Source organism: Dermochelys coriacea, chromosome 2 (genome assembly GCF_009764565.3).
Source record: "Dermochelys coriacea isolate rDerCor1 chromosome 2, rDerCor1.pri.v4, whole genome shotgun sequence".
Taxonomy (NCBI): domain Eukaryota; kingdom Metazoa; phylum Chordata; order Testudines; family Dermochelyidae; genus Dermochelys; species Dermochelys coriacea.
Window position 1 is genome coordinate 183,573,379 of NC_050069.1, and position 24,989 is coordinate 183,598,367.

The 24,989-nt window shown below is 41.1% G+C and overlaps 1 protein-coding gene across 1 annotated transcript; it reads right to left on the minus strand.

Annotated features, from left to right (window-relative positions):
• Positions 1 to 244: 244 nt before the first annotated feature.
• On the minus strand, positions 245 to 24,334 carry PPP1R17 (protein phosphatase 1 regulatory subunit 17). The gene is made up of 5 exons (XM_043507152.1): positions 24,188 to 24,334; positions 15,784 to 15,886; positions 13,704 to 13,856; positions 13,051 to 13,212; positions 245 to 4,017 (listed from the first exon to the last, which is right to left on the minus strand). The coding sequence occupies exons 2-5, from the start codon at positions 15,863 to 15,865 to the stop codon at positions 3,938 to 3,940; spliced, it is 477 nt and encodes a 158-aa protein (XP_043363087.1). The 5' UTR covers positions 15,866 to 15,886; positions 24,188 to 24,334; the 3' UTR covers positions 245 to 3,937.
• Between the last annotated feature and the right edge of the window lie 655 nt (positions 24,335 to 24,989).

Consider the following 24,989-nt stretch of genomic DNA (forward strand, 5'->3'; position numbering starts at 1 on the left):
AATTATCGGGTGAGGGCTTGAGCCAGTTCTGTTTTGTATGGTTAAAAGGAACCCCTAGATATTTAACTCGGCCCTTGTTGTTGCCGACACCATCTGCCAAAGGGGTTACATACAGGTTGGTCCTTCCAGTGAACCTACTGTTCACCAATTTCCCAAATGGAAAATGACTTTCCAGTTGCTCAAATAGATTTGTAGGTGGAAAATAGTAAATGCACATTTGACAACTTATGAATATGCATATTTTAAAATGAACTACACCTAGAAGTTTATTCAGTGGCTTTTTATTGCTGGCTTTTGCATTGGGCTATACGGGGATGATAAATTTAGATGTGATGCAGTAAGAGGTGTCACTGGAGATGTAACTCTTGCTTAAATGTACAGTGCTTTAAGTATAAATGTCTTGTGTTGAACTAACAAACTAGGTCAACATTTCCGAGCTTTTGAAACTTTTCAGAAAAATGAAGCCAGTTTCTCCCCATTTGCACCCTTGTCCTGTGGTGTTAAAGGCTTACCTATCTAAATGTCTACATCTTCCTCGGTGCCATGGCAGCTCCATTGCAGACACAGACTTCGGTCAGGGCCCACTCCACACATCAGGAAAGGCTGCATTATTGGATGAAAATGTTCCTCCAGTATTTCACAGCAGAGTCAGGTTTGAGTCTCGTTGAAGGGCTCTTGCACTTTTGAAGCCATGCAGAGGAGAGACACTGTTGAAGCAGGTTTATTTTCAGTTGGATGAGATGCCTTGGGATCCACACTGCTACCCCTGAACTTGATCCAGCAGCATGGCAACAGCACATGTGGGTTCGGAACTGAGATCAGAACTTTCACTTTCCTGGAGACCCAGGGCTCAGGTCTTCAGGGCTGCAGCTGAGGGTTGAGGCAGCAGCTCTGAGTTACCCTCAGCTGCTAAGCAGGGTAAGCAACTCTTTTGACTCATGATATAAATTGAGAAGAGCAAGTGCTGGAGCACTGTGCTTAGCAATTGCCATGTGGCATTCAGCAGCTGGCTGGGAGAAATACTGTTTTCGGAGAATCCCCAGATGCTTTTCTGTGAGAGTGGCTGTCCTTTTATGGCTGTTCTGAAGTGCACTCAGGTCAGGAAGTACTCTGACTGGCAACAGGAGGAGCTGAAAAACTTTAGCAGTGCTACTACAGATGCTATTTGTATTCACATTAAAGTTCCTCTGACCTGGCCACATACTGCCTCTACCTCTCAATACTCACTTTTTTCCCCCACTCAGCAGTGCTCATGTCGGTATGGAAATAGAGCTACTTTGTATGAAGGTTGTGGCTCTCTGCACATCCTTAAGCAGTTCTAAACAGCCTGTAGGCTCCAAGATAATCAGTAGTCTACAGAACCATTAGCAATACAGCAATCTTAGCAGCTCTGACATCAACAGAGTTAAACCAGGAATGAGTTTAGTCTGGAGCCTATAAGTTTCTTGGAGGTAGGTAAATTCATGACTCACACAACTCTTATACAGGCAAGAAAAGGGTGGAGAGTCCATATAGGTGCCTGGAGCTCCTGGATGCTGCTGGGTTGTACTTCACAGGACCGCCCTTTACTCTAAGGCTTGGGGAGAAGAAATGGCCTAGCTGATGGCTATCAATCCATCTTGATTCATCATGTGAATCCCACAATATGTAGGCCTGAACTGCCAGAGCTGGCCACGTAGTAGCTCTGCTTCCACTCCATGTCATGGGGAGAACTTCATCCTCCTCCCACTGCTGCTAATACCTAGCTCTTATCTGGTGTTTTTCATCAGTAGATCTCAATGTGATTTACAAAGGAGATAGTTATCCCCATTTTACAGATGGGACCTGGAGTCACAGGGAGGTAATGTGACTTGCCCAAGGATAGTAGCAGAGCCAGGAATAGAACAGTCCCAGTCCAGTTCTCTATCCACTAGTCATGCCACCTCATCCAGACACACTGCTCGGGCTACTTGAATTGTGATGTTCTAGGATCAAATACACAATTCCCCCACTGATTGTGACCACTGGAGTTGGGTGTGGGAAATTCTTCCAGTGGAAAAGGTGTGTTACATTAAGAAAGAGGACAGAGGTGCAGATATTGACCAGAGCTTGCTGTCCCTCATTGACTACTTAAAAGAAAATTGTGAATAAAGAACTACAACCATGACCTACATAATAATAGCTCAAAAACAATTAGTGCATTGGTTCTGTAGCTAGACCATACCAGGAAATGAATTGTAACTTGAATTGCAAAACATTACCTGTAACATACTTACTGCTCACCATACATTAATATTGTTATTTGATATGTGGGTTTCTGTTAATATTTTATCTACTCTATACATTAATATTCAGTTAAAAAAATCTATCAAGTAACCAATTAGTAACTTCTAGTCCACTGTACAAGTTTTGCCATGTAATTTTTATGGTATTGTCATTGATTTACCATACAAGGTATACATTGCCTCTAAATATTTAATGAATTGAATGCTTGTGAATGTTGCTGGATCAATAGCTTTGGATACTGAAGTCTCAGGTACAGCAGAAGTAGCTATGTTGTAAGATTCCTTGCGGCCAGTGTTCCTAAGCCTTCTTAAAGAGATAGGCATGTTGGACATTAAAAGGATAATTGAATTCAGTCTGCCAGGCTACACAGTCGTTGACCTCTCTGCTGAGATTGTCAAGGACTCAATAAAGGACAGATTGATGTTAATAGCGTTGGAGCTTTGTATGGGTGGATACCTGACTAGTAGGAACAACCATGAGAACACCCACTTTTTACACTCAGACCATCTGTTTTTTGTGTCACATTCTTTAGGTACCTAGTTCTATTTGTTTGAACTATGTCGGACATAATTGACTGTGATGCACTATGAGACACTGTATGAATTAAGTTGGAAATAACTGTTACTACATAATATAGTGAAAACATTATTGTGTATGATTATCTCTGAATTCTCCAAAAAGGATTTTTAATCTTAACAGCACATCCTAACAGGCTAGGTTTGAATTAAAAGCACTTACTAAAAGAAAACATGCAGATTAAAAGATCAGCTACCCAACTAGTTCATATTCTACCAACTTTGGAGAAAAAACGTTGACACTAAAAATTCAATAATACATACCAGTATAAATTACAAATGTTGCACTTCTAGGAAGCTTCTTTTCTGATGGCAGTGTGCTTTGTAATAGTTAAGGTTTCAAAGTTGATGGCTCTTATGAAGTTCTAATTTTTGGTATTAGAGCAAACTCACAGGTTATAACAAAGGAGAAAATTACAAATATAGGTACTGAACTTATATTGTACATGCAAGAGCCGTTTGGATTCAATTTTAGGACCTATGGACTTGATTGTTCACTTTTATGCGAGTGTAACTTCACCTCAGTCACTGATATTCTACCAGAGTAAAGCTGGGGTAATGAAACACAGAATCAGGACACAAACACACACTAAAATCTTTAGCCAAATTTTCACAACCATGGGTAAAAATGGGGGTGGTGTAGAAGCTGGCCTACTTCTGTCTGGTGCTGTCCTTTTGTGGGGTAGACCTATAGCAGCTCTCTTCTTAAAGAGAAGCCTGTCATTAGTTAGTGGGTATCCCACACTATCCCACCCTCACAGCTCCCACCCTGTAATGTGCTGTTAGATATAATGGCTAGCTGGCATCCCTTGTGGCCACTGTTAGAGATGGCCAAAAAATGTGTCTTCAGATGGGATCTGCACGATAGGTCTAGATAATACAAGATATTTCTTCCAACCCTAACCACAAGTCTATTTACTTTCATCTTTTTCCAATGCTAGCCATGACCTCCATGAGTTACAGATAAGCATTTGGTACTAGCATAAATGCCGTGCATGCTTTCAAAAATTATTATTTATAAAAACAAATGGGCTTTGTTATATGCTACTATTTTGAATGATCTGGAATTATTTACAAAAGTTTTGGAGATCTCAATCTTAAATAAGGGTTTTTTCTCCATCCTTTTCATCATCTTCCACAATCACTGTCTGCTTTTCTTCTTTAAGCATGTTAGTACCTTAAACAGAAAAAAAAAATTAAAACAAAACAAACAAACAATACTAGTCATGTTAACATATTCATTGTTTACAAGGGCCTAATTTTCTATCCTTTCCAATTGTTTGACACTAGCATAGCTCTGCTGATTTCAGTGCAGTTGCTTCTGATTAAATTTGGATAATCAGGCCCCTAATATTTAGTAAACCTGAAACTCATGTCTGTATTTGCACTTTGTAATTAAAATTATTGGACATTCTCACACACTGTTGATACCTGCTCAAATAACTAGCACATTGTGGTTTATTCTCAGAAAACTACTGGATTGTTTATTACTTAGATTTTACAAATGCAGATTCCAGAATGGGCAAATGTTGAAAGACTTAACAGCCAGCTCCCACACATCCAGTATCATCCCCACTGAAACAAATCTAATGGCAACATGTTGCAAATGTAAATAAAAATATGAACTTGGATCAACGCTGAATAGGCTCCCATGCATTACTAAAGCCATTGTATCAGTATAAGCAATCCTGAGTTTTGTGAATTGATCATGCATCAGAGAAGATCTGTCTAAATAAATACTAAGGATAATTAAGAAAACCACACACCTATTGCCAAGGCACTGGAGAACTGTACTGTATAATACAGAGAGGAAGGATGATCTTGTGATTAAAGCACAAGACTGGGATTCAAGAGATTTGGGTTCAATCAGCCTCAGAACTCCTCTGTGACCTATCATTTAATGTGTCTGCCTCTGTTTGCGAGCTCCCACCTTTTGTCTGTCTAGTGTGTTTAGAATGTAAGAACTTAGTGCCTAGAACGAGGAGGCCCCACTACTGACTGGGGCCTCTACGCACTACAGTGATGCAAATAAATAAAAAAAATAATTAAAGAATGATGCCCCTAAAATGAAATGTTAAAATCAACTAATGGGATCCAACAGGCAAAGGTTCTACTCAATCCTTATTTTAGCTGAACTGGTTTGTTTTGCCCGTTCCTATTAAAAAACAATTAACAGCCTCCACAGTATGTTTTATTTCCACTGTCTTTAGTATGGTGGCTAAAATATTCCATAAACAGGGTGAGGGAAACCCAGACTTGAAGCCAAGCAAATCGCTTTAAGTGAGTCGCCTCCTGTTTGCTGTCAGTGCACTCCAACCTGACAAGTTGTTCTGTCAAACCAACACATTTTCTTTCTTTCTGTGTTGAAAGTCCTCTCATAATGAAGCAGTTCATTAAGTCTGAAAATAGAGCAAAGGAAGCGATGCCCCACACAGGAAGGCTTTCTTCAATTCTGGACTCTCTTCAAGAGGTGAGGAATTAAGGACAGAGATGATTGACCTAAATTACTATTTTGAATTCAGGTCTGGTTTTGTTTGTATGGTTGTTTGTCTGGTTTTGTTTTTACCAATTAGCTGATTTAATTGGGGGAGGGAAACCATTTCAAAGGGTTGGATGAAACTTCAAAAGTAAGTTTGAAATACAATGGTGTGTCCTTCAAACAGCCATTGAGTGGCTGTTACTGGAAACTGTTAACAGGGAAGCTATTTTAAGGTCATGGAGCCAGAGAAATGTTCCACACCCAGGTTTTAACTCAGCCCCCTAGCAAACAAATTTCCACAGAGCAAAAATACAGACATTTATTTTTATCCCTTTATCTCTGCATCTTTTCCAAAATGCTCCATGCCTGCAATGGAGGCTTATAATGTATAGCAAACAAAACTAAAGTTTAGAGCTATGATCTATAATCCTGTCTCCAGTGCTTCTTGGTTCTTATCTGAATTACCAAATAATGAGGAAAAAGCAAATGGGCTCCTAGCCAGACTCTAGGAGCATCAAAATTACCCCCTGCTTGAAGCAATTCCACCTGCCACAGCTAATTTTAGCAGAAATTGTCTTCAAGGACCAGGGAGCTAGGCACAACTGGAGTGCAGCAACAGAACTCAGCAGTCCAGTTATAAGGAGGAGTTGTCATTCAATAATAGTAAATCACATGCTCATCAAAATAGAGTGCAGTAGTGACTCAGAGTGGTCACAAGATATAATCCTGGCAAGATTCCTGAAGCTGGTGTAGTGTGGTATGTAGATCAAATGCAAAAGCTAGTGTGGTCTAGATTGAATGTGCAGAGTGGTAGGATTAGTAACACCTGTGTGCTAATCCTGGCTCTGCTTACTGATTTAGTGTCTGGGCAGTTCACTGAGCCTCTCTGCCTCAGCTTTCCCATCTGTAAAATGGGCATCATAACATTCAGCATAGCTTCATAGAGATATTTTAAGGATTAATAGATTATCTATCATTAATGTCTGCCAGCAGCTTTGAATTATAAAGCAGTGTCTAAATAAATACAAAGTAGGAGTAGTAGTTTGCAATAGAACCTAATGCTGATGAGAAATCTGTAGCCCAACGCTAGGCTATCAAAGGCTTCAGACTCTAAGGTCCATGTCAGAGCTGTGCTGAATACAGTTTAGCAAGGGGAGGTAGAGGATCTGTTGCCAGTGTGGTCCTTGGTGCACCTTAGAGCTTCCTCAGGGTGACTGTAGGTTATATTTAACTGTCTATCAATCACAGGGCAATTCCTGTCAAACTGAGGCTGGTGAGGGGATAGTGTAGAGCTGCTTTGCTGGTGCTACAACATGCAGAGACTTCCTCCGTGTAAGGGAAATCCTGAGGGAGTCAGTTAAACTGGCTTAGCAAAGGAGAGAATGAGGGCTTGAGAGTGTGGTTTTCTAATGATCTCAAATATCCATTTGTCAGGAACAGCTTTGCCATATTCACCCGAATAGTTACATTCTTGTCAAACCCTGCATTTGCAGAGGGCTCTTCAGAAATTAAGTTAATTGAATATGCTGCTAAGTGAGGCTAGTAATAAAAGGTGTTTCAAATCTGATGCTGATCATTTACAGACAGGGCGGAGGGGGAAGCTATATTAGAATTGTGGTTACATTGGCCCAGATTCTTGAAGGTACTGAGATGCCAAACTCCCACTGATGGAGATTGGGGCCATTTCCCCTCCTTTATTCCATCAGAAGTCCAAGATGTGGGCTGATTTGATTTATTTGCCATTCAAATAGCTTTTGTTTTTCTAAAGTGATGCATGTCTATAGATGTCACATGCTTGCATTTCAAAAACAACAACAAATGGGGCAAGTTTTGTACTTGTTAATTTTTTTTTAATGTCACTTACTAATGATGAATTTATATTTATCCATAGCATACTGGGGAAAAGAGAGATTTTTAAATGAAAGCGTTGCTCCAGTAAGATTTGCATCTTGAATGCCACTGATTTATCAAATGCTTTGGGCTACTTATTGCAACACACATGATCCCCTATCCACGAGTAGATTGGATGCACATGTATCTCTAACTACAAGGTTAAGATAAAATGAGGCAGGAATGGCAAATTTACTGGAACTCAGAATCCCTTTGCATAGCTTGCTTGTATTGATAGTTGTGCTCTAGACTGAGCACTGGAGAGAGAACCAGAAGTCCTATTCCCTCTTTGGGGACTCTCTGTAGCCTTGGGTGAGACTCTTAACCTCTGTGTGCCTCTTTCCAATCTGTAAATACTTGTGTAGTTCATGGGGTGTTCTGAAGATTAGTCCACGTTTGTTAAGTGTTTGGAAGATGTAAAGTAGTATAGACTTGATTCTGTCCCCCTCATTCCAGGAGCAGTCCCATTGATTTCAGGGAGAAGTGTGATAGAGACTGTCCCTGGAGAGTCTCTGGCCACCCAAAAGTGGATAGGACTGATCTCGAGTGATCAAGGACAGCTAATCAAAAATGGAGGGAGCCACCAAGGGGCATAACTTTCAGCTCTGTCTATGGGAGAAATGTTTGTGAAGACAGCTTTTAAAATATTGATTAATTAAACTAAAATAGGTAGTGTTGGTTTGTAGTTTTGGTAATGCTTGAAGCATTGGCCTTTAGTAGCAACTAGGGAGGAAAATAAAAACTGAAACTGGAACACCCTACAGTGCAAGTTATTGAGAGAGCACTGAACATGGAGTGTGCTACTTAGGCCGCACATCCAGCAACAGCAATAATAGAGGAGTAAGGACAGAAAGGCCCTTTTATGTTTATTTGGTGCAAATAACCCTGCTGGGGTATCTCAGGTTTGAGCCTATAATTGAAATTTTGGTTTGCACAGCTGTTCCACAAGACCTCACTTTATTTATTCTCTCCTTGCTGCCTTACCCTAAAAGTAAATAACTTGTAAATACCGGACTAGACCGCAGCCACAGCAAGTCACTCTCTTCTTGCAAGCCATGCACTACTGTAGCCTACATCTAAATATCAGCTTTCTGTACTCCAGTATCCAGCCTGAAAAGAAAATATGCTTCTTTGAAAGGGGAGACATTCAAACCCAGACACACAAGCCACTCCACCCATGTCACACACACAGAATATGCCATAGGGATGATAAAATGAGACATGAGGAGAACTGAACGCATAGAGAGGCAGCTGGGATGGTAATGCTATATCTAGGGAGAGACAGTAATGAGCAGGCCACTGGGATTGAATTCATAGGGGTTTAAGGGGGCCTTCTCATTCACCACTTTGTTAGTCCAGTTTCATGAAATAAAATCAGCTGAGTCATGCTGACATAACACTTCAGTAATGCTGTGATAAATCAAGCCTGAGGTGTGTGTCATATTTTTATCAGCAGCCACATTCCTTAGAAATTGGACACATGCACTGATTTTTGTTACAGACCTTAAAGCCACTGCATTTTTCTTTTTTTTACTTTATTCCCTTTTGATATTTCTTGGCTGGCAAATCCTCTGGATATTATAATAAAATGCCTCTATAACTTCCATTAACTTCCTCTATCATTTGCAAATTCTATCAGAATGAAAAAAGTATTCTTCTAGGGGTAAAAATGGTAAAGATCGTTGAACAGCCACTAGAGGCCCTATTTCTCACTTAAATTTTCGCTAGAGATTGCGAATGCTAGAGAGGTAAATGTTAAACTAAATAAATTTGGATGACAAATGTTAAGTCAGTTGTAGCTGCATCCTGCTATAGCAGAGATTATATTTAATATAATGCTCATAAAAAGAAGTACATTGCTGTTTACTAAAAACAAGAACAAAATATTTTCAGTTTCACTTTAACGCCTTCATCTCAGCCATGCTCTGTGGATTCCTGCCACCAAATACCTGCCACTTAGATAGCAATTTATGGGGGGAAGTTTCTGCTGCCCCATACATTATGGTCTCTCTGTGCAGCCCCACTAACATAGAGGGGATTCAAAGGTACTGCAAGTGGTCAGGGGAGAATTCCACAGCATAGGAACAGTGTAGAGCTGACAAAATTGATTCCACATGACCCTCCTTCCAAGGCATGGCAGAGAGGGTGAGTCGGGGTGGAGCTAAAGGTACAGGACAGAGTCAGACTCTATATTTTCAAGCTAGGATAGAGACAGGTTAATAATTTATTACAAATGGTTTGACAAGCTGTGCCTCTGTTTCTGCTCTCAAAATGACTGCAGAGAGACAGCTTTTTCTCCAACTTTGTTGTTGTTTGAAATTTTTTGCCAAATATTTTGTCCCAATAATTTTTGGTCTGTATCTCTTGCTCATGAATAGTTCATTACAAGTGCTTGACAGTCAACATTTAAAAAAGGAAATAGCTGCAATTGGAGAGATATCACCTGGGCCCAAGTCCTCAAAGGTGCCTCTAATGATTCCAATTTTTACTTAAAATTGATTTCCCCCCACCTCCCAGGCATGTTCACTAGAGTATTTGAACGAAAGGAACAAAAAAAGTGCTTGCAAACACAGTTCAAGCAAATTTGTTTGAAAATTCAAATTTAGGTCTTGATCCTGCAAGTCAGTCAACACTAGATTTTAATGAGGTGGCACAAGTGCTAAGGTCTGATTGTACAGAGCAATTTGATGGATATTGGTGGATTCATTTTTTCCAGTACTTGCCAAACTCTATGACCTGATCATCCAAACATGCTCAATCTTACTCACATGACCAGATGCACTGACTTACCAGGGACCCTTTGAAAGGGCCAGATTTACAAAGATATTTAAGCACCTAAAGATGCAGATAGTTGCCTAGTGGGATTTTCAAAAGCAACCTAAGCCCCATTGATTTGAATAGGAGTTTGTGACCCAAGAACCTCTAGATGGCAACTGGCAGAGGGAACAGGGTTGTATAGGGGTCCCCTGGTCATCAAAAGAATGCCATGTAAGGCTTCTAATGAAAGCCTGTGTCATGCTGCTCATCATGACCATATGTACGTATGGATGTTGAGTAAGAAGTTGTGTATATATACTGAAAATTATGTTGTTACGCTCTGTGACTAGGGACTGGTCATCAGAAAGGGAAAAAATATGTTTTCTTTCAGGCATGAAATTTTATTTATCTGTCTGTTTACATGTAAATTACATACCGTATGGTTCACAATGGCCCCTCCATCAATAGTCTCAGCTGAATGCTAATGGAGGATTGAAAAATTTTCAAAGAGAGGAAATTTACAGAACGAAGTGAACGAGCAGGGGAGAGCCCTGTTTACAGGTAAGGACAATTAACTTTTGGGGGTATAACAAAGGGATGCGGAGATGCATCCTCATTCCTTCAACCTGTGAGGACAATATGCCAGTGGGCTTGATCTGATGAGAAGAAGTCTTAGCCAAACTGGAGAAAATCCTGGAGAAAGAACTTGGGGTAAGCTATCTTTAGGAGATGGAGGAATACTTAGTTAGTTAAGCTTAGTCTCTAGAATGCGTGTTATGATTTTGTTTTATGTGTAACCATTTGTTTCCCTTATTCTCAGTCTCTATCACTTGCATCTCTGTTCTTTGATAATACATTAGATTAGTGGGAACAAGAATAAACTTATCTATCTATCTATCTAAATGCTGTGTGTTAAGTAAAGCAGGGACTCTGAGCTGATACTTACAAGATGGTGTGTGTTATTCCTTTGGGAACAGCAGATCTAGTTCTGTGTGTGTTCAAAGGAATAGGGCATGCTTGCAGGACTTGGGGATTGGTGTGTGCCTATCACTGCTTCTATAGACAGAGAGGCCTGGAAAGCAGCAGTTGTGCTGCCAGAGGCTGGTGGTTTCAGGGAGCTGACCCAGAGCAGGCACAGACAAGACTTCCTCACGCAAAGGGCTGGTGGTGGTAAGGTGCTTCCCAACCTTGGGTGCCCCTGGGAAGCATCACACATTTAGGTGCCTAACTTGTTTAGGCAATTCTGTAAATTCCAGGTGATGCCTATCTGTAACTTTAGGCATTGAGATGCCATTGGAAATCTGGCCCAAAGGGCTTATATTTCCTCAGGTCTATTTTTAGTTTTTTGGGATTTTTTCCCCATCTGTCTGGTGGGAATATTTCTAAGGTGCTTCTTATCATTGTTCCCCTCTATAATTTTCTTTCCTTTACTTTTTTCTGTCTCTCTCTCTCTCTCTCTCTCTGTGTGTGCCAAGTGTTTCTAAATGTAAGCATGCACTGAAATGCTTTGCTGAATCAGGTCCTTAGGCCTTTTCTTTTCTAGTGCTCCTTACTATCTAGAAAGTGTCCCTCTCCGGTGGTATCTTACTTTATGAACCATTTAACACTAGTTTTGGAGCTGTCCCTCCCTCCCCAGTGATTTGGAAACAGCTGAGACATTGCTTCTTCTGACTGGCAATAGCTCACTCCTCTCTGAACAGTAGTAATATTTGACGCTAATATGATGCTTTATATCTTCAAAGCACTGTGCAAACATTAGCTAATTAAGGCTAACAATGCCTTTGTGGTGCAGGGAGAGTAAGGAGCAGTATCTTTTTTGCAGATCGGGAAACTAAGAAACGAAGACATTAAGGCCACAATGTTCAAATTTGGGAGGCGGATTCCTTCTGGATGCCCAAGCTAGTCAGCTGCTCCATGGCCTCTCTGGCTGCACCACTGCCACAGAAAGGCCCTGAAGCCATTGTTGTCTGGATGGTCACCACTGTCAGATCACCTCAGTGTAAGTCATGATCTTCCACTGAGATAGTCTCATATACTCGCTTTGCCCCTGCAGCTGGATTAGGGGGTGTCGCTGGGGCCTTCTGACAGTACCTCACTGTTGTTACAGATGCTTAGAACCACTGGGGGCTGGCTATAATTTGAATTCCCTCCCCCAATCTGCAGCCCAGCAGCAGAGGGACCACAAGACAGCCACCTCGACATCCCCTTCCTGAAATGTACTTGACCACAGTGAGGGATCAGGGCCTAAAAGTCACCCAGGACTGTAGGTGCTCAGCACAACTGATAATCATGCCATGCTTAAATTAGATGCCTAGAGATGGATTCAAGTGCCTATATTTAGGCACCCAAATTTTGAAAATTTTGGTCTAAGTGACTTTCTCAAGGCCACATAATAAGTCAATGGCAGAGCCAGGATAACAAGCCAGGTGTTCTTGCCTCTTAGTCCTGTGCTTTATCTATTAAATCATGCTCCCTTCTGCTTTCACCATTCTCTACATGGGTGAGAGGTGAGGAGAGGACTGATTGGATACATTCAAACTGATGATAAAATTCTGGTCCCAACAAAAACTGGAAGATTCGATCATTGATAAATGACCCTCAAGGGGCTTGGATGAGTTCACGAGTACTCACCTTTACCCATCATGTTTGGAGCTGTACAAACACAGAACAAAGAAACTGCTCCTGCCCCCAAAGAGCTTACAATCTAAGTGGTCAAATTCAAATCAAATGGTGGGCAAAGATTTGGGTCTGTTCTTTTTTTAATTTGAACTCTGAACTCATTCTTAGTTCTCATCAGGGGTAAGTCAAAAGAGATCTCCCTTTCTTCATTTCTTTCAGATTGTAAGCTCTTCAGAACAGGAACCAAGTCCTATTTTTGTACAGAACCTAGCACATTTTGGTCATTACTGCACCACAAATAACAATAATTCCAATTGGGAATAAGAAAAATTAGTAAATCAAACTAGGTATGATTAGATAAGTTAAGCAGAGTGGGCAGATAAATGGTGTCCCTTACACTAGAGGGTGTACCCAGCTAACTGCCCTTTATTTTTTTACCTTTGAAAGCTGTGCTAATGCTCTTACCTGGTATAAGGGGTGGAATGTGTATTGCAGGTGTATCTTTTCTCCTGGGTTTTTTCTGTTCCTGATCAGTAAGCTGAGAGACTGAACTCACTTTACCCATCTGTGGTTTTTTTGCGATCTCACACCTTTTAATTAAATGTTCTGAAAAGTCTGAGAGGATGCCTGCAGGGAACCATACACAATAAATATTACTTAAGCCTCATCTACATTGATAAAAATTGCACCCATCTAACTTAATATACTCAGGGTATGCTTACACTACAGTGGCACAACTATGGTGCTGGAGCTGGGTCACTGTAGTGCCGTAGTGTAGACACTTGCTACAGTGAGGGAAGAGTTTTTTTCCATCTATGTAATTAATCCATATCCTTAAGAGGCGGTAGATAGGTTGATGAAAGAATTCTTCTGTCAACCTAGTTGGGTCCACAGGGAGTTCTAGTTGGCTTAACTACATATCTAAGGGGTATGAATTTTTCATACATTTCAACACTGAGTGCTTTTGAGAATCCTATTCTCCCTCTCTGCCATAGGTAGGCACACACAGATGTAGGAGAATTGAGGGCAGAAATATTTTAATTCAATTCCTAGTGAATACAAGTAAAGCAGGAAACATCAGAGGTTTGTCAGATTTCAGTATTACTAAGCTGTGTTACCTGGTATAGATGGTGGGGTATGTAATGCAGGTGTATCTTTTCTCCTTGGCTTTTTCTGTTCCAGCTCACTGTTCTGAGAAGCCTGGATATTTTTACCCTTTCTTGGTTTCTTTTTGAGGTCACAATTCTTAATCAACTGTTCTGAAAGGTCATCTGCGTGGGGGAAAAAAAAGAATACCTAGCTGATGGAAAATAATGAATCACAGAATTAAATGAAGGGCTCGCTTTAATAACAATACTTCCACCTTAGTTGGTTAAAACAAAAAGTAAATTCACCTCTGTACAGAAGGCCATCACAAAAGCCTTAATACCACTAAAAACAGGGAATAAGTGAGACTTAAGTGCCTTATGCTGGCCTTAGAGAATTAAACCTCACAGTGAAGAAGGGAAGAATTATACCCATATTATAGAGTGACACAGATGTTAAAGCTAATATTTTCAATCTTAAATGCCATATTTAGACACCTAAATAATAGGGCTAATTTTAAGAGGTCCTCTGTAACCACAGCTCCCATTGACTTTGGTGGAATTACTCTGGATTTGCACCAGTGTATATTGAAGCAGCACTTGACTCATCAGATAGTCTAGGTACATTCTAGACAATTATCCAAATTTCTGGATGCGTAGTCAAGCTCAACAAATTGAGTCTTTCGAGGTTGACCCATCACTAATAATATCACATAAACCAGAGATTTGGTTTTTAAATTTGACTTTGGTTGGGTTTGTCAGCTTTGCTTTTCAGTTGGAAACTTTGCATAAAAAAGGGGCCTGATTCTGATTTCACTTCCTAGATTTCACGCTATCATACTTCCATGGACTAGCGAAAAGAAGGATGAATGACTTCATGATTAACGCACTGCGCTGGTACTCAGAAGTTTTGGATTCAATGCACAGCTGTGCCACAGACTTCCCATGTGATCTTGAATAAAATAATTTATTCCTGTGTGCCTCAGTTCCACACCGATAAAATGGGGACAATAGTGCTTCCTTTCTCCCATCTTTTGTCTGTTTTGTCTATTTAGATGGTAAGTTCTTCAGAAGAGACATTTTTTATTTTGTGTTTATAAAGCCCCTACCATAAAAGAACCCTGACCTGGGTTGGGAACTCGGGTGCGTCCAGTGTGAAATCATGCTCAGGACTCGGATATCTTGGTTGTGTGTGAGTAAAGCAGGCTTGCAAAATTATACTTGCCTGGGACAAATTAAAATATCATTTATATTTTATTATTATCACCAGTGTATGGGTAGGGAAGTAGATTTTTTGTGCCTGGGTTAGCAAATCTTCATGACAATTTTGGAAGGTTGGAATAAAGTAATGACGTGAAGCAAAGGTGAATATGCAAAATGCAAATATATGCAAAAGGCACATCTATCAAAGTCTTCGCAAAAAGAAAAGGAGTACTTGTGGCACCTTAGAGACTAACAAATTTATTAGAGTCTCTAAGGTGCCACAAGTACTCCTTTTCTTTTTGCGAATACAGACTAACATGGCTGCTACACTGAAACCTATCAAAGTCTTGAAAGCCTCATATTTAGAAGCATGTATGAGCAGAGATGCCTCTGGTACTCCAAGTGCAAAAGTTATGTAAAAAGTCAGCTCTAGAAAGGACATGGATTGACAATAAAGGAAAAAAAAATTCTGTCCAAATATAGGCAAATTTTTGAAATCTTTTACTGAAATTGGACATAGAAAGTGGGTGTAGTAAAGGCTCAGATATATCTTAGCTTCCAGTTTATTATTGTATAATCAATAAAAGCGCTTCTTTTTATCACTAAAAGGAACAATGACTCTTTCTCCTTTCCTCTCTTTAATTAATTTCCTTCTTGAGCTTCAGCTAATATTTATATGCAGGAAAGACACCCTTTGCCTGTCCATCTGGCAACAGATGTGTTACCAGAAGGCATAGTCTATCGGGTTTCACGAGGGCGCAGTTGTACCTCTTGGAAAGAAAAAGCCAATGGACAGTACTTAATGATGTAAAGAAGACACCTCTCTAATTACAAGTCACTGACATCACCATAAAAAGAAAAGGAGTACTTGTGGCACCTTAGAGACTAACATCACCATAATAACACTTACCTAAACGGTTGCAGTGTGAGTCTCGCTTGTCCAATCTGTCTTCTGGGATATCAAGTGGTTGCACATACTCTGTTGACATCATTGAAAAGTTTTTTTCTTGAAGCTACAACAACAAAAAGAAGCACATAATAAAACAGATTATTTATATTCTCTCCCATCAGTTCCTTCCAACCAGCACTGGGAAGTTCCTGTTTTCAAACTGATTTTTACCATACAGCCACTGCTGGCACTGGCTGTTTTGGAGTGCTTGTGAGCTGTATGGGCTAACTGCCTTCTGACCTCGATTCCCCACTCCCACTGATGAATGCAAAACTGCAGATTCTAAAGCAACATCTGCCAGCCTAAAAAAGAGCAGGCCAGCTGGGAGGGTTTTTAACAATTAGTTTTGAAGGAATCTATTTAAAGGGCCATAGTCAACTTGAAATCTAATTGTCAGTTAAAAATAGGTCCAGGTTCTATACCAGTCTCTGAGTCCCCCTGCTATTTGTTGTTGGTGTTAGTGTTAATGCTATTTATTCACTTATTTATTTAGAGCAGTGGTTCTCAACCGGGGGCACATGTACCAGTGTTCCCTCTAATTTTTCTCATCCATGTGCAGAATGAATTTTGTTATGTGCACCAATATGGAGGTGATGTGTGGCAAGGGTGGGGCTGAGGGGTTTGGAGTGTGGGAGGGGGCTCAGGACTGGGACAGAGGGTTGGGGTGAGGGTTCTGACTGGAGGTGTTGGCTCTGGGGTGGGGCTGGGGATGACAGCTTTGGGGTGCAGGCTGCCCAGGGCTGCGGCAGGGAGAGAGAACTCCCCACAGCCCTCTCTCCCCACAACAGCACCTGGGCTGGGGGAGAAGTGTTTCTCCCTGCCGCAGCAGCCTCGGGGCTGGGGCTGGGGCCGGGGCTGGGGGAGAGGCGTCGTGCCCTGCCGCAGCCCTAGGCTGAGGGGGAAAGGCCTCTCTCCTCACTGCGCCACAGCCCCAGGGCTGGGGGAGTTGCCGCAGCCCCACATGCCCCAAGCTTCCCCATCACCACCCCCCACTTCGCCCCCTACCTCACCCCATGCCCAAGTGCAGTGTGCATGCCTGTGCAGCCCTTGGTGGCCTCCTGCACAGCCGTGCAGGCGCACATGTTAGACGGACACTAGATGTGTACACCTGGGGGTATGCAGGGATCTTCCAGGGGGTACATCAACTCATCTAAATATTTGCCTAGTTTTACAACAGGCTACATAAAAAGCACTAGCAAAGTCAGTACAAACTAAAATTTCATTCAGAAAATGACTTGTTTATACTGCTCTATATACTATACACTGAAATATAAGTACAATATTTATATTCAAATTCTTTATTTTATAATTATACAGTAAAAATGAGAATGTAAGCAATTTTTCAGTAATACTTGTGCTGTGACACTTTTTGTATTTTTATGTCTGATTTTGTTAGCAAGCAGTTTTTAAGTCAGGTGTAATGTGGGGGTACAGAAGACAAATCAGACTCCTTAAAGGGATACAGTAGTCTGGAAAGGTTGAGAGCCATTAATTTAGAGCCCTCAAGCAAGGACTCAAGCACCACTGTGGTAGGCACTGTAAATACTTATTATTTTTGGGGGGGGAGGAGGGTTGGCGGTTTTACAACAACATTTTCCTGTTTTTACAAATGATTTTCTCATTCATGTTGCTGCAACAGATCCACACTGACAGGGAAAACTGACTAACAAACAGCCTGTACAGGGGAAACAGCGAAACTGACCATAGAGCAGGAAGTGCTGTCAAATGCACAAATTAAGCACACTGGAAAAATAAATGAAAAACTGTGTGGTGGTTTGGTTTTTTTGTGTTTTTTTGCTTCTCTAATCCCTTTCAGCTATAGCCATCTTAGGTGGTGTTTGTAACCACAATAAAAATGTAGAAAGAAGTGTGACTGTTTCAAATCAATGGTGGGCCATTAACTTTTGGTAGAACAGAACTAGAAACCATACATAATGATGAGTATTTGACCCATTCAAACTTCACACTTCTGGAGAGCCCCTGTGATACTTCTGATGAGATCTTGCAAAGGCTTGTGTGGCTACTAGTGATGAGGTTGACCCTTCAACCTTTTGAGGTTTGCCCACAGCTAGTCTCAATTTTAGAAAGCTGTAAAATCTTTGCAGGCTGCTTTGTGGCATCACAGACCAATAGGTTACTCTAAAAGAGATGAAGTGTAAATTTTTTCAAAGCATCTAGGTGCAATGGGACTTAGAACGGAAAGTCACGCACAGTTTATCTGCACAGAACTGAAGAATTCTAAATGTGCTTTCACAAAGCAATAAATAAAATTCGCCCAAGAAGTGAATTATTGAATAATGTTCAAAAATTCTAGACGAGAAAGATGTGAGCATAATTAATACAAATAATTAATTTCCTCTTTGAAATGGAAGCACATACTTTCTGGAGCTCGTATTTTAGCATCTTGAATGCAGCTCTTTTTCAGCTGGACTACAGGCTATGACATTCTGCATTCTCTGCTCAACATCAGTCACCTTTTAAGGAAATTATTGTACATGATGGATTAAGATAGATATGTATGTAGAGATAATGGGCCACATTCATCCTTCGTGCAACTCCAGTAATTTCAGCAGAGTTGTAGGAGGGATTAATTTGGCCCAGTGTGAGACGTTTTCTGCATGAATGCAGAGTTTTGCATAAAAATTAGGATTGTGCAAGAATTTAGACTGACACTTTTGGGCTGGAAAGGTTACCTAGATTCTCATTCCTTGGGTTAGCAAAGGCTGAATCTGGGCAGAGCTGAGGTGGGTGGGGAGTGGGGTGTTCACAGTGCTCTCTTTTAACTATTAATGAGTTCCAGTTTTGGAGCAGGTTGGCTATTTGTTGCTAATTGTGAAAGCATATGGCATAACATTTTAATGGCTGTCCTTATGGATGGGGAGGATTGGGGAACGGCCGGAGAGACTGAAAAAAATAGTGACTCTGGGTAGATTACTAAAGGCCATCCATTTCCTCTCGGGATTAGGTCACTAGCTGAGTCATAGCTATATGATAGTTTGAATCCTTTTGGCCTTCATATGTCCAGGGGATGGAAAGCCAGATGAAGAATACCTGGAACATCTCACTCGCTAACAGCTTCTTTGGTGTCAGTAAATTGCTAAACGGTCCAAGAAGAACACAGCAAAAATGAGGCAATCCTTTTGACCAGAAATTTGACTCACTGGACGACTTTATTAAAACACCTTAAAGTATATATACAGATGTTCCAGATGCATTCTTTTACCACAAAGAAAACATCTACACTTTCTAAAAAAAAAACAACAAAAAAACCCCCACCATCCTGGTAGCAACTGATTAATTGCCAAAATTGAAAGATTTTAATGCTATACAGGAACTCCTCACTTAATGTTGTCCCAGTTAACATGGTTTCGTTGTCATGTTGCTGATCAATTAGGGAATATGCTCATTTAAAGTTGCACAATGGTCCCTTATAATGTTTTTTAGCAGCCACCTGCTTTCTCCACTGCTTGCAGAAAGAGCAGCCCATTGCAGCTAGTGGTGGGGGCTTGGAACCAGGGTGGACCGGCAGCCCCCCATCAGCTCCCTGTGTAGCAGCCACACAGCAGGCTATCAATTGTCCGGCAGTTCAGCTGTCCCACCCCCCACTGCCATGTGCTGCTCCTGCCCTCTGTCTTGGAGCTGCTCCCGGGATCCTCCTGCTTGCTGTGCTAATGTCAGGGTGTCCCCTTCCCCCCCGCTTCTGTCCCCCACTCTTTTACCCCATCTCCATAGAGCGTGGGGGGAGGGGAATATGACAGGGCTCAGGACAGAGGGAGCTTGCTGGCAGCAGCTGCTGTCTCAGCTTGCTGATCTACTTAAAAAGGCAATGTACTTAGAGTGGCGTCAGCTACTTAAAGGGGCAATGCGCCCCTCTCTCTCTCTCTGCCATGCTGTCTCCCCTCTCTCCATTCATGCTGCCTTGTAGAGTGTGAGGCTACATTAACAACATGTTAACCCTTGGGGGCTCAGCTGAGTGCTAGTTCATCATTTAGCAATAAGGCATCCCCTGGGAAATATCCCACCCCCTTCTACCCTCTGATTCACCACCTCAACCAAGCTTCACAATCATCATTGCTGTGTACAGTACTAAATTGTTTGTTTAAAACTTATACTCTGTGTGTGTGTATATGTGTGTGTGTGTGTGTGTGTGTATATATATACTATACACAATATAGTCTTTTGTCTGGTGAAAAAAATTTTCGTGGAACCTAACGCCCCATTTACATTAATTCTGATGGGGAAATTGGATTCGCTTAACATTGTTTCGCTTAAAGTAGCATTTTTCAGGAACATAACTACAACGTTAAGTGAGAAGTTACTGTATTGAAAATCATCTGCCATTGAAGTTTAGTCCAATTTTCAATTAGATAAGAGTATTTTACATAGATGGAGCAAAGAAAGCAGTTTTTTAAAATCTAGATTTGGTTTAGCTCAGGTTTTAACTTTAGGTCATATACAGGCTAGGGTTTCGGATTAGATTCAAGAGAGCTGTTCTCACAGATTTCTGCCTAATTGATGGGAATCTTGTGAAATCTACTGAGCCTGTGAAATTTTAACACTCCTGGACTAAAATCTCATGAGGAAAACCTGTCTGTTGGAGATTTTTACCACATCTGAAACAAAATTAAAAAGATAGGCCTTGGTCACATTTTGATTCTGACGTGGGACTAAAACTGTAGGGATAGCTTTGGATTCATGAAGGAGGGGATGGTGGGTTGTGTGTCAAATATGAAGGGCTCTTTAAATGAAATTTGAAGGCTTGGGGATTTGAGGTTTTATTACTAGCCTATTGCTGCTTTTATTAACGTTATAAGTGTCACCGCATAAAGAAAGCTAAAAGTGCACCTGCACCTCTAAATAACTGATTAGCAGCAGTTACCTTACAAAATAAGTAATAACTAGGTCATTTGGGGCCTGGCTTTTAAAGACAGTCATGCATGATTGCATATGCCCAATTGCCTTGCCATCTGCCTCAGTGTATAAACAAAATAATGTTTGCGCACAGAGTTGTCTATCTAAGTGGACAACGTGCATATTGAATTCTGCTATTTTTATGCCTAATTGCACAGGCCCACCTTTGAAAATCATGCCTTTAAGTTCCATCACAATTACATATGCTTAAAACTGGTTGAGACTTTTTTACTATAACTGCATGAAGATTAAAATGTTGCAAAAGTAATAAATGCCTGTTTAGTTGTCAGATGATACACCAGCAGGGCTATTCTTCGCTATGTGACTACAGTTGCAATTGCTATTAATGTTAACAGAAGCTAACCCCTGCTGAAATTGGAGATGACAATAGACCTTAGTGTTTCACATTAAGGGGGATGATTTATTACAAATTTCTATTGCAAGTTTTCCATGCAAAGGGTAGATTTACAAAATATATGTTGAAGCTTTGCAAGTTTTACCAAGGTGCGCCTTCTAATGGCTCAGTAGCGCACACATCTGTCACACAAGCCCCTGGATGCTCTATTCACCCAGAGGATGATCTGAGCCCATAAGCAGTGTGGTCACCAAGAAAAATAAGAGCAACACCCCAGCATGCAATCGTTGAAGAGACCTTTGAAACGTTGGCATGGATGGTGCATAAATAATAGCTGTTGAGAAGACTCTTTTGTTATATGGTGGTAAGTAATGCAGGTTAAATATGAATATTTATGCTGCTAGTTAATAAAAATGTTACCATAGAAACAGTTATAATGCGCAGTACTTACATTTCCCCTGGACCCAGTGCACTTAATTAAAAATATACACATGCCAATAATTAATGTGAACTTTTATATAGTATTTTAAAAGGTAAATGCTACTGACTAATAACCCCAAATATTTTTCTTCCAGTTTTAATTATAATGTTCTGAGGCAAGGACCATGACTGCTTGTTGAGAGGACTGTGTGCCTGTTATTTTCTTGTTTGTTTTTTCCCTTCTTAGCAATCAAATTTCAATAAAAAGAAAAACAGAGTATGAGAGATTAAAGGCCTGGCCCCCTCCTCAGGGGAGTAGTGCCTTGGGCCCAATCCTGCTTCCACTGAAGAAAATGGAAATGGAAAAATCTTCACTGACTTTAATGGAAGCAGAATCAGATCCTCTTATTTTGAGAGGACGGTTTGTGTGAGTAAGGGCTGCCAGCTACGGCCTTATATTTAGAGGTGGGATTGCAAGTGTGCAAGAATGTGTTTGTGTGCATGCAAGTGAGCAGTGCTTATCTAGCTGCTCTTGATGCACTACAGAGCTGCGCGTGGTAACTATGAATATTTGATAGGGTGTTGCCCAATGGACATAGAAGTAAAGGGCTGCGCTACTTTAGTGGCAGGACGTGAATCAGACTGTGGGCAGGTCTGCACTTAAAAGGCTGCATGGGTGCAGCTGTGCTGTGTTGCTTAAGTGAAGATGCTCCTACGCTGACGGGAGAGCTTCTCCTGTTGGCGTACTTAGAGCTAGTCCACACCGGAATCGCTACAGCGGCGCAGCTATACCATCGTAGCCATAGCGCTGCTAATGCAGACGCTCTCTCTTGATGGAGAGTACTCTCCCATTGGCAAAATTACTTCGCCTCCCCAAGCGGTAGTAGCTATGTCAGCAAGGGAGCTTCTCCCACCGACCTAGTGCTGTCCACACTAGCGCTTACTTCGGTGTAACTTAAGTCGCTCAGAGATGTGAAAAAGCCACTCTCCGGAGTCCCGTAAGTTACATTGAAGTAAACGCTCGTGTGTGCAAACCCTATTCCACCTCCCTGAGAGGTAGAAGCTATGTCAACGGGAGAAGCCTTCCCACTGTTGCTTGGGGGTGTAGATTTTTCTGTAGTGTAGACCTGGCCTGTGACTTCAAGAATCACAAGCTGGTGCTTCTTCACACCAAGGGGGAAATAAGCTGTGCCAGCCTTTTTGCTAGTGCTTCCCCTTCTCTGTCGACCCTGCCTGCTGTTGGAAGCTTCTCTCCCTGCCCCCAATCCTTTGGAGGCTCTTACAATGTGGATAGCACACACAGGAGAGTGGGGAAATCTCCTTAGTCCCCTCTATGGGAAAGCAAGAGGCCTTATGATTGAGCTCTAAGAAAGAGCCAGAGGCTCAGTTCATTCCTGTTTTGCACCTAGTGCAGCCATTTACATTTGTGCAAAGTGGGTGTAAAATGCTACCGTTCTGGTACAATTGTGTTTTATGCCTACTAGGCACTCACTTAGCACAGCTGAATATGACTATTCCAGGAGCAAGACAGTGGAGAATAGTCCATTTTCCTCTGATCAGAAGTGAAGAGTTGATTTCATTTCTAGAGAGTGGGCTCTTTCTTCTATAGCCCAATTATCTTCTGCCACCTGCACAAGTAAGTCCTCTGGTAGGTTTTTGAATTAAGCACATTAAGATTAGAAAATTTTTTGCCATACACAAGGAGACTGACTGGTTTTTTTTTTCAAGTGGTCTCAAAGCGAAATTCTTCACTGGTAGTTTGATCACTGTAGTTTTATACCACCTCATCAGAGTAACTTGCCTTTACTTGAGTCCTGATAGCATTATACAAAGTTTCTACTCCAGGGTTACAAGTCTCATTTAACCCTAGGTGGTTATTTCCAAAAATTCCCACCAGGGTAGTCTGCTTTTGGTTTTATAAAGCAGCCTCAAAATGTACCATGTCTATGATACATAATACTGCATGTGTTTAAAATCTGGACTGTGCATTCTTTGTCCACCCAAACCTCTGACAAATAACGCTGTGTGTTGCACCTAGCCCACAAAATTGATTTTGAACAGTCTGCCAAGTCCATGGAGAGACTCACACGGGGATTTGGATCAGGCCCTGTAGTAGCAGAAGCTAAATTTGAATTAATGGATCAAAAGCAGAATAAAAATGTCTGAGTTTCTGACAAAAAAAAGTTCTTGTACTTGGAGATTTTTGAACATGCAAAATTTTGCCTAATTAATTCCTCTAGGAGCAAAACATACCCTACACATGTCATTTATTTTTAATTGGATAAAATCCAAATAATCTTTCATATTCTGACACTTTGCACAATTTGTCCATGAAATAATGCAATTAAAATAAATTGACACATTTGTCTCTATAGCACTTTATCCGCCATCTCAGCTTTCCCATTCACAGCTCAGTCCACCTCCAACTTTCACCATATGGTATCATATGTTTACTTCTTCTAAATCTATCCTGTGGAGTACTTGGAGTCCGGAACTTCACTGCAAACTCAGCATTGGTATAGATAATACAGTCTACAGAAGTGCAGTTAGAAAATATCAAATGACTGTAACTAACTTGGTCCTGGTGCCTACAGACTAACACGGCTGCTACTCTGAAACCTGGCAAAAAAAAATTGTTACTCAAGCAAAGGTAAAGTGCATGTGTGCAGACGTACTTACCGACCGGTGAAAGGCTCTGGGATGGGTGTGATACAGGGTCAGCACTCACTGAAGCAGGAACTCTCTTCACTGCTGCTGCCGTGTGCTCCTGCCCTCCTTATCTAGGGAGAAGTAGTGGCTGTTGCTATGGTAATGCTTTGTTTCAAGGGTACTCTGGGGAGAAAGGAAAAAAAAAAAGAATAACCTTTAGCCTGTGCACTTAACAGATTTTTGATGATGTGATGGTTGCTGCTTTTTTTTTTTAAATGTAACAAAGGGAAAAAAATTATACAGAAATTTTTAAAAAAACTTTTAATGTTAAACAACCTTTTATACCACAGATCAAAGAAAATGATCCAAACATTTTGATGGAGGAATGAAAGGAATTAAACAGGGGATGGTAAATCTTAAAGTGTACCAACTGGAGACAAAATCAGAGAGACAGCAGCTGTGGCAAGAGTCACTGAGGAAGCAGACGAGAGAGTGCTAGACTGTTGTTTGGTGTTATACAGAGCTGTGCAGTGGATGAAAAAGGTGCGAGGAGGCAGGCCCATAAACATTAAGTCTCCAGCAGTGAGGTTTAGCTGAGGACTGCGGTGTTTGTGTGCATATGTAGCCTTGACTCATTACACAAGCTTGACACACTGATGTCATTTAGGGGGTCAGGCAGGGAGTCTTCTGTGGCTGCTGTATACGTGCCAGCAGTGCCCAATCTCTGCTATTTTAGCCCATTGCTTTAGATGGGACTGTTATTTGGAAGGAGGAAAAATATATAAACATGCTTGATCTTTGCAAAATTAAGACTAAGCACTCTGTTCAGTTG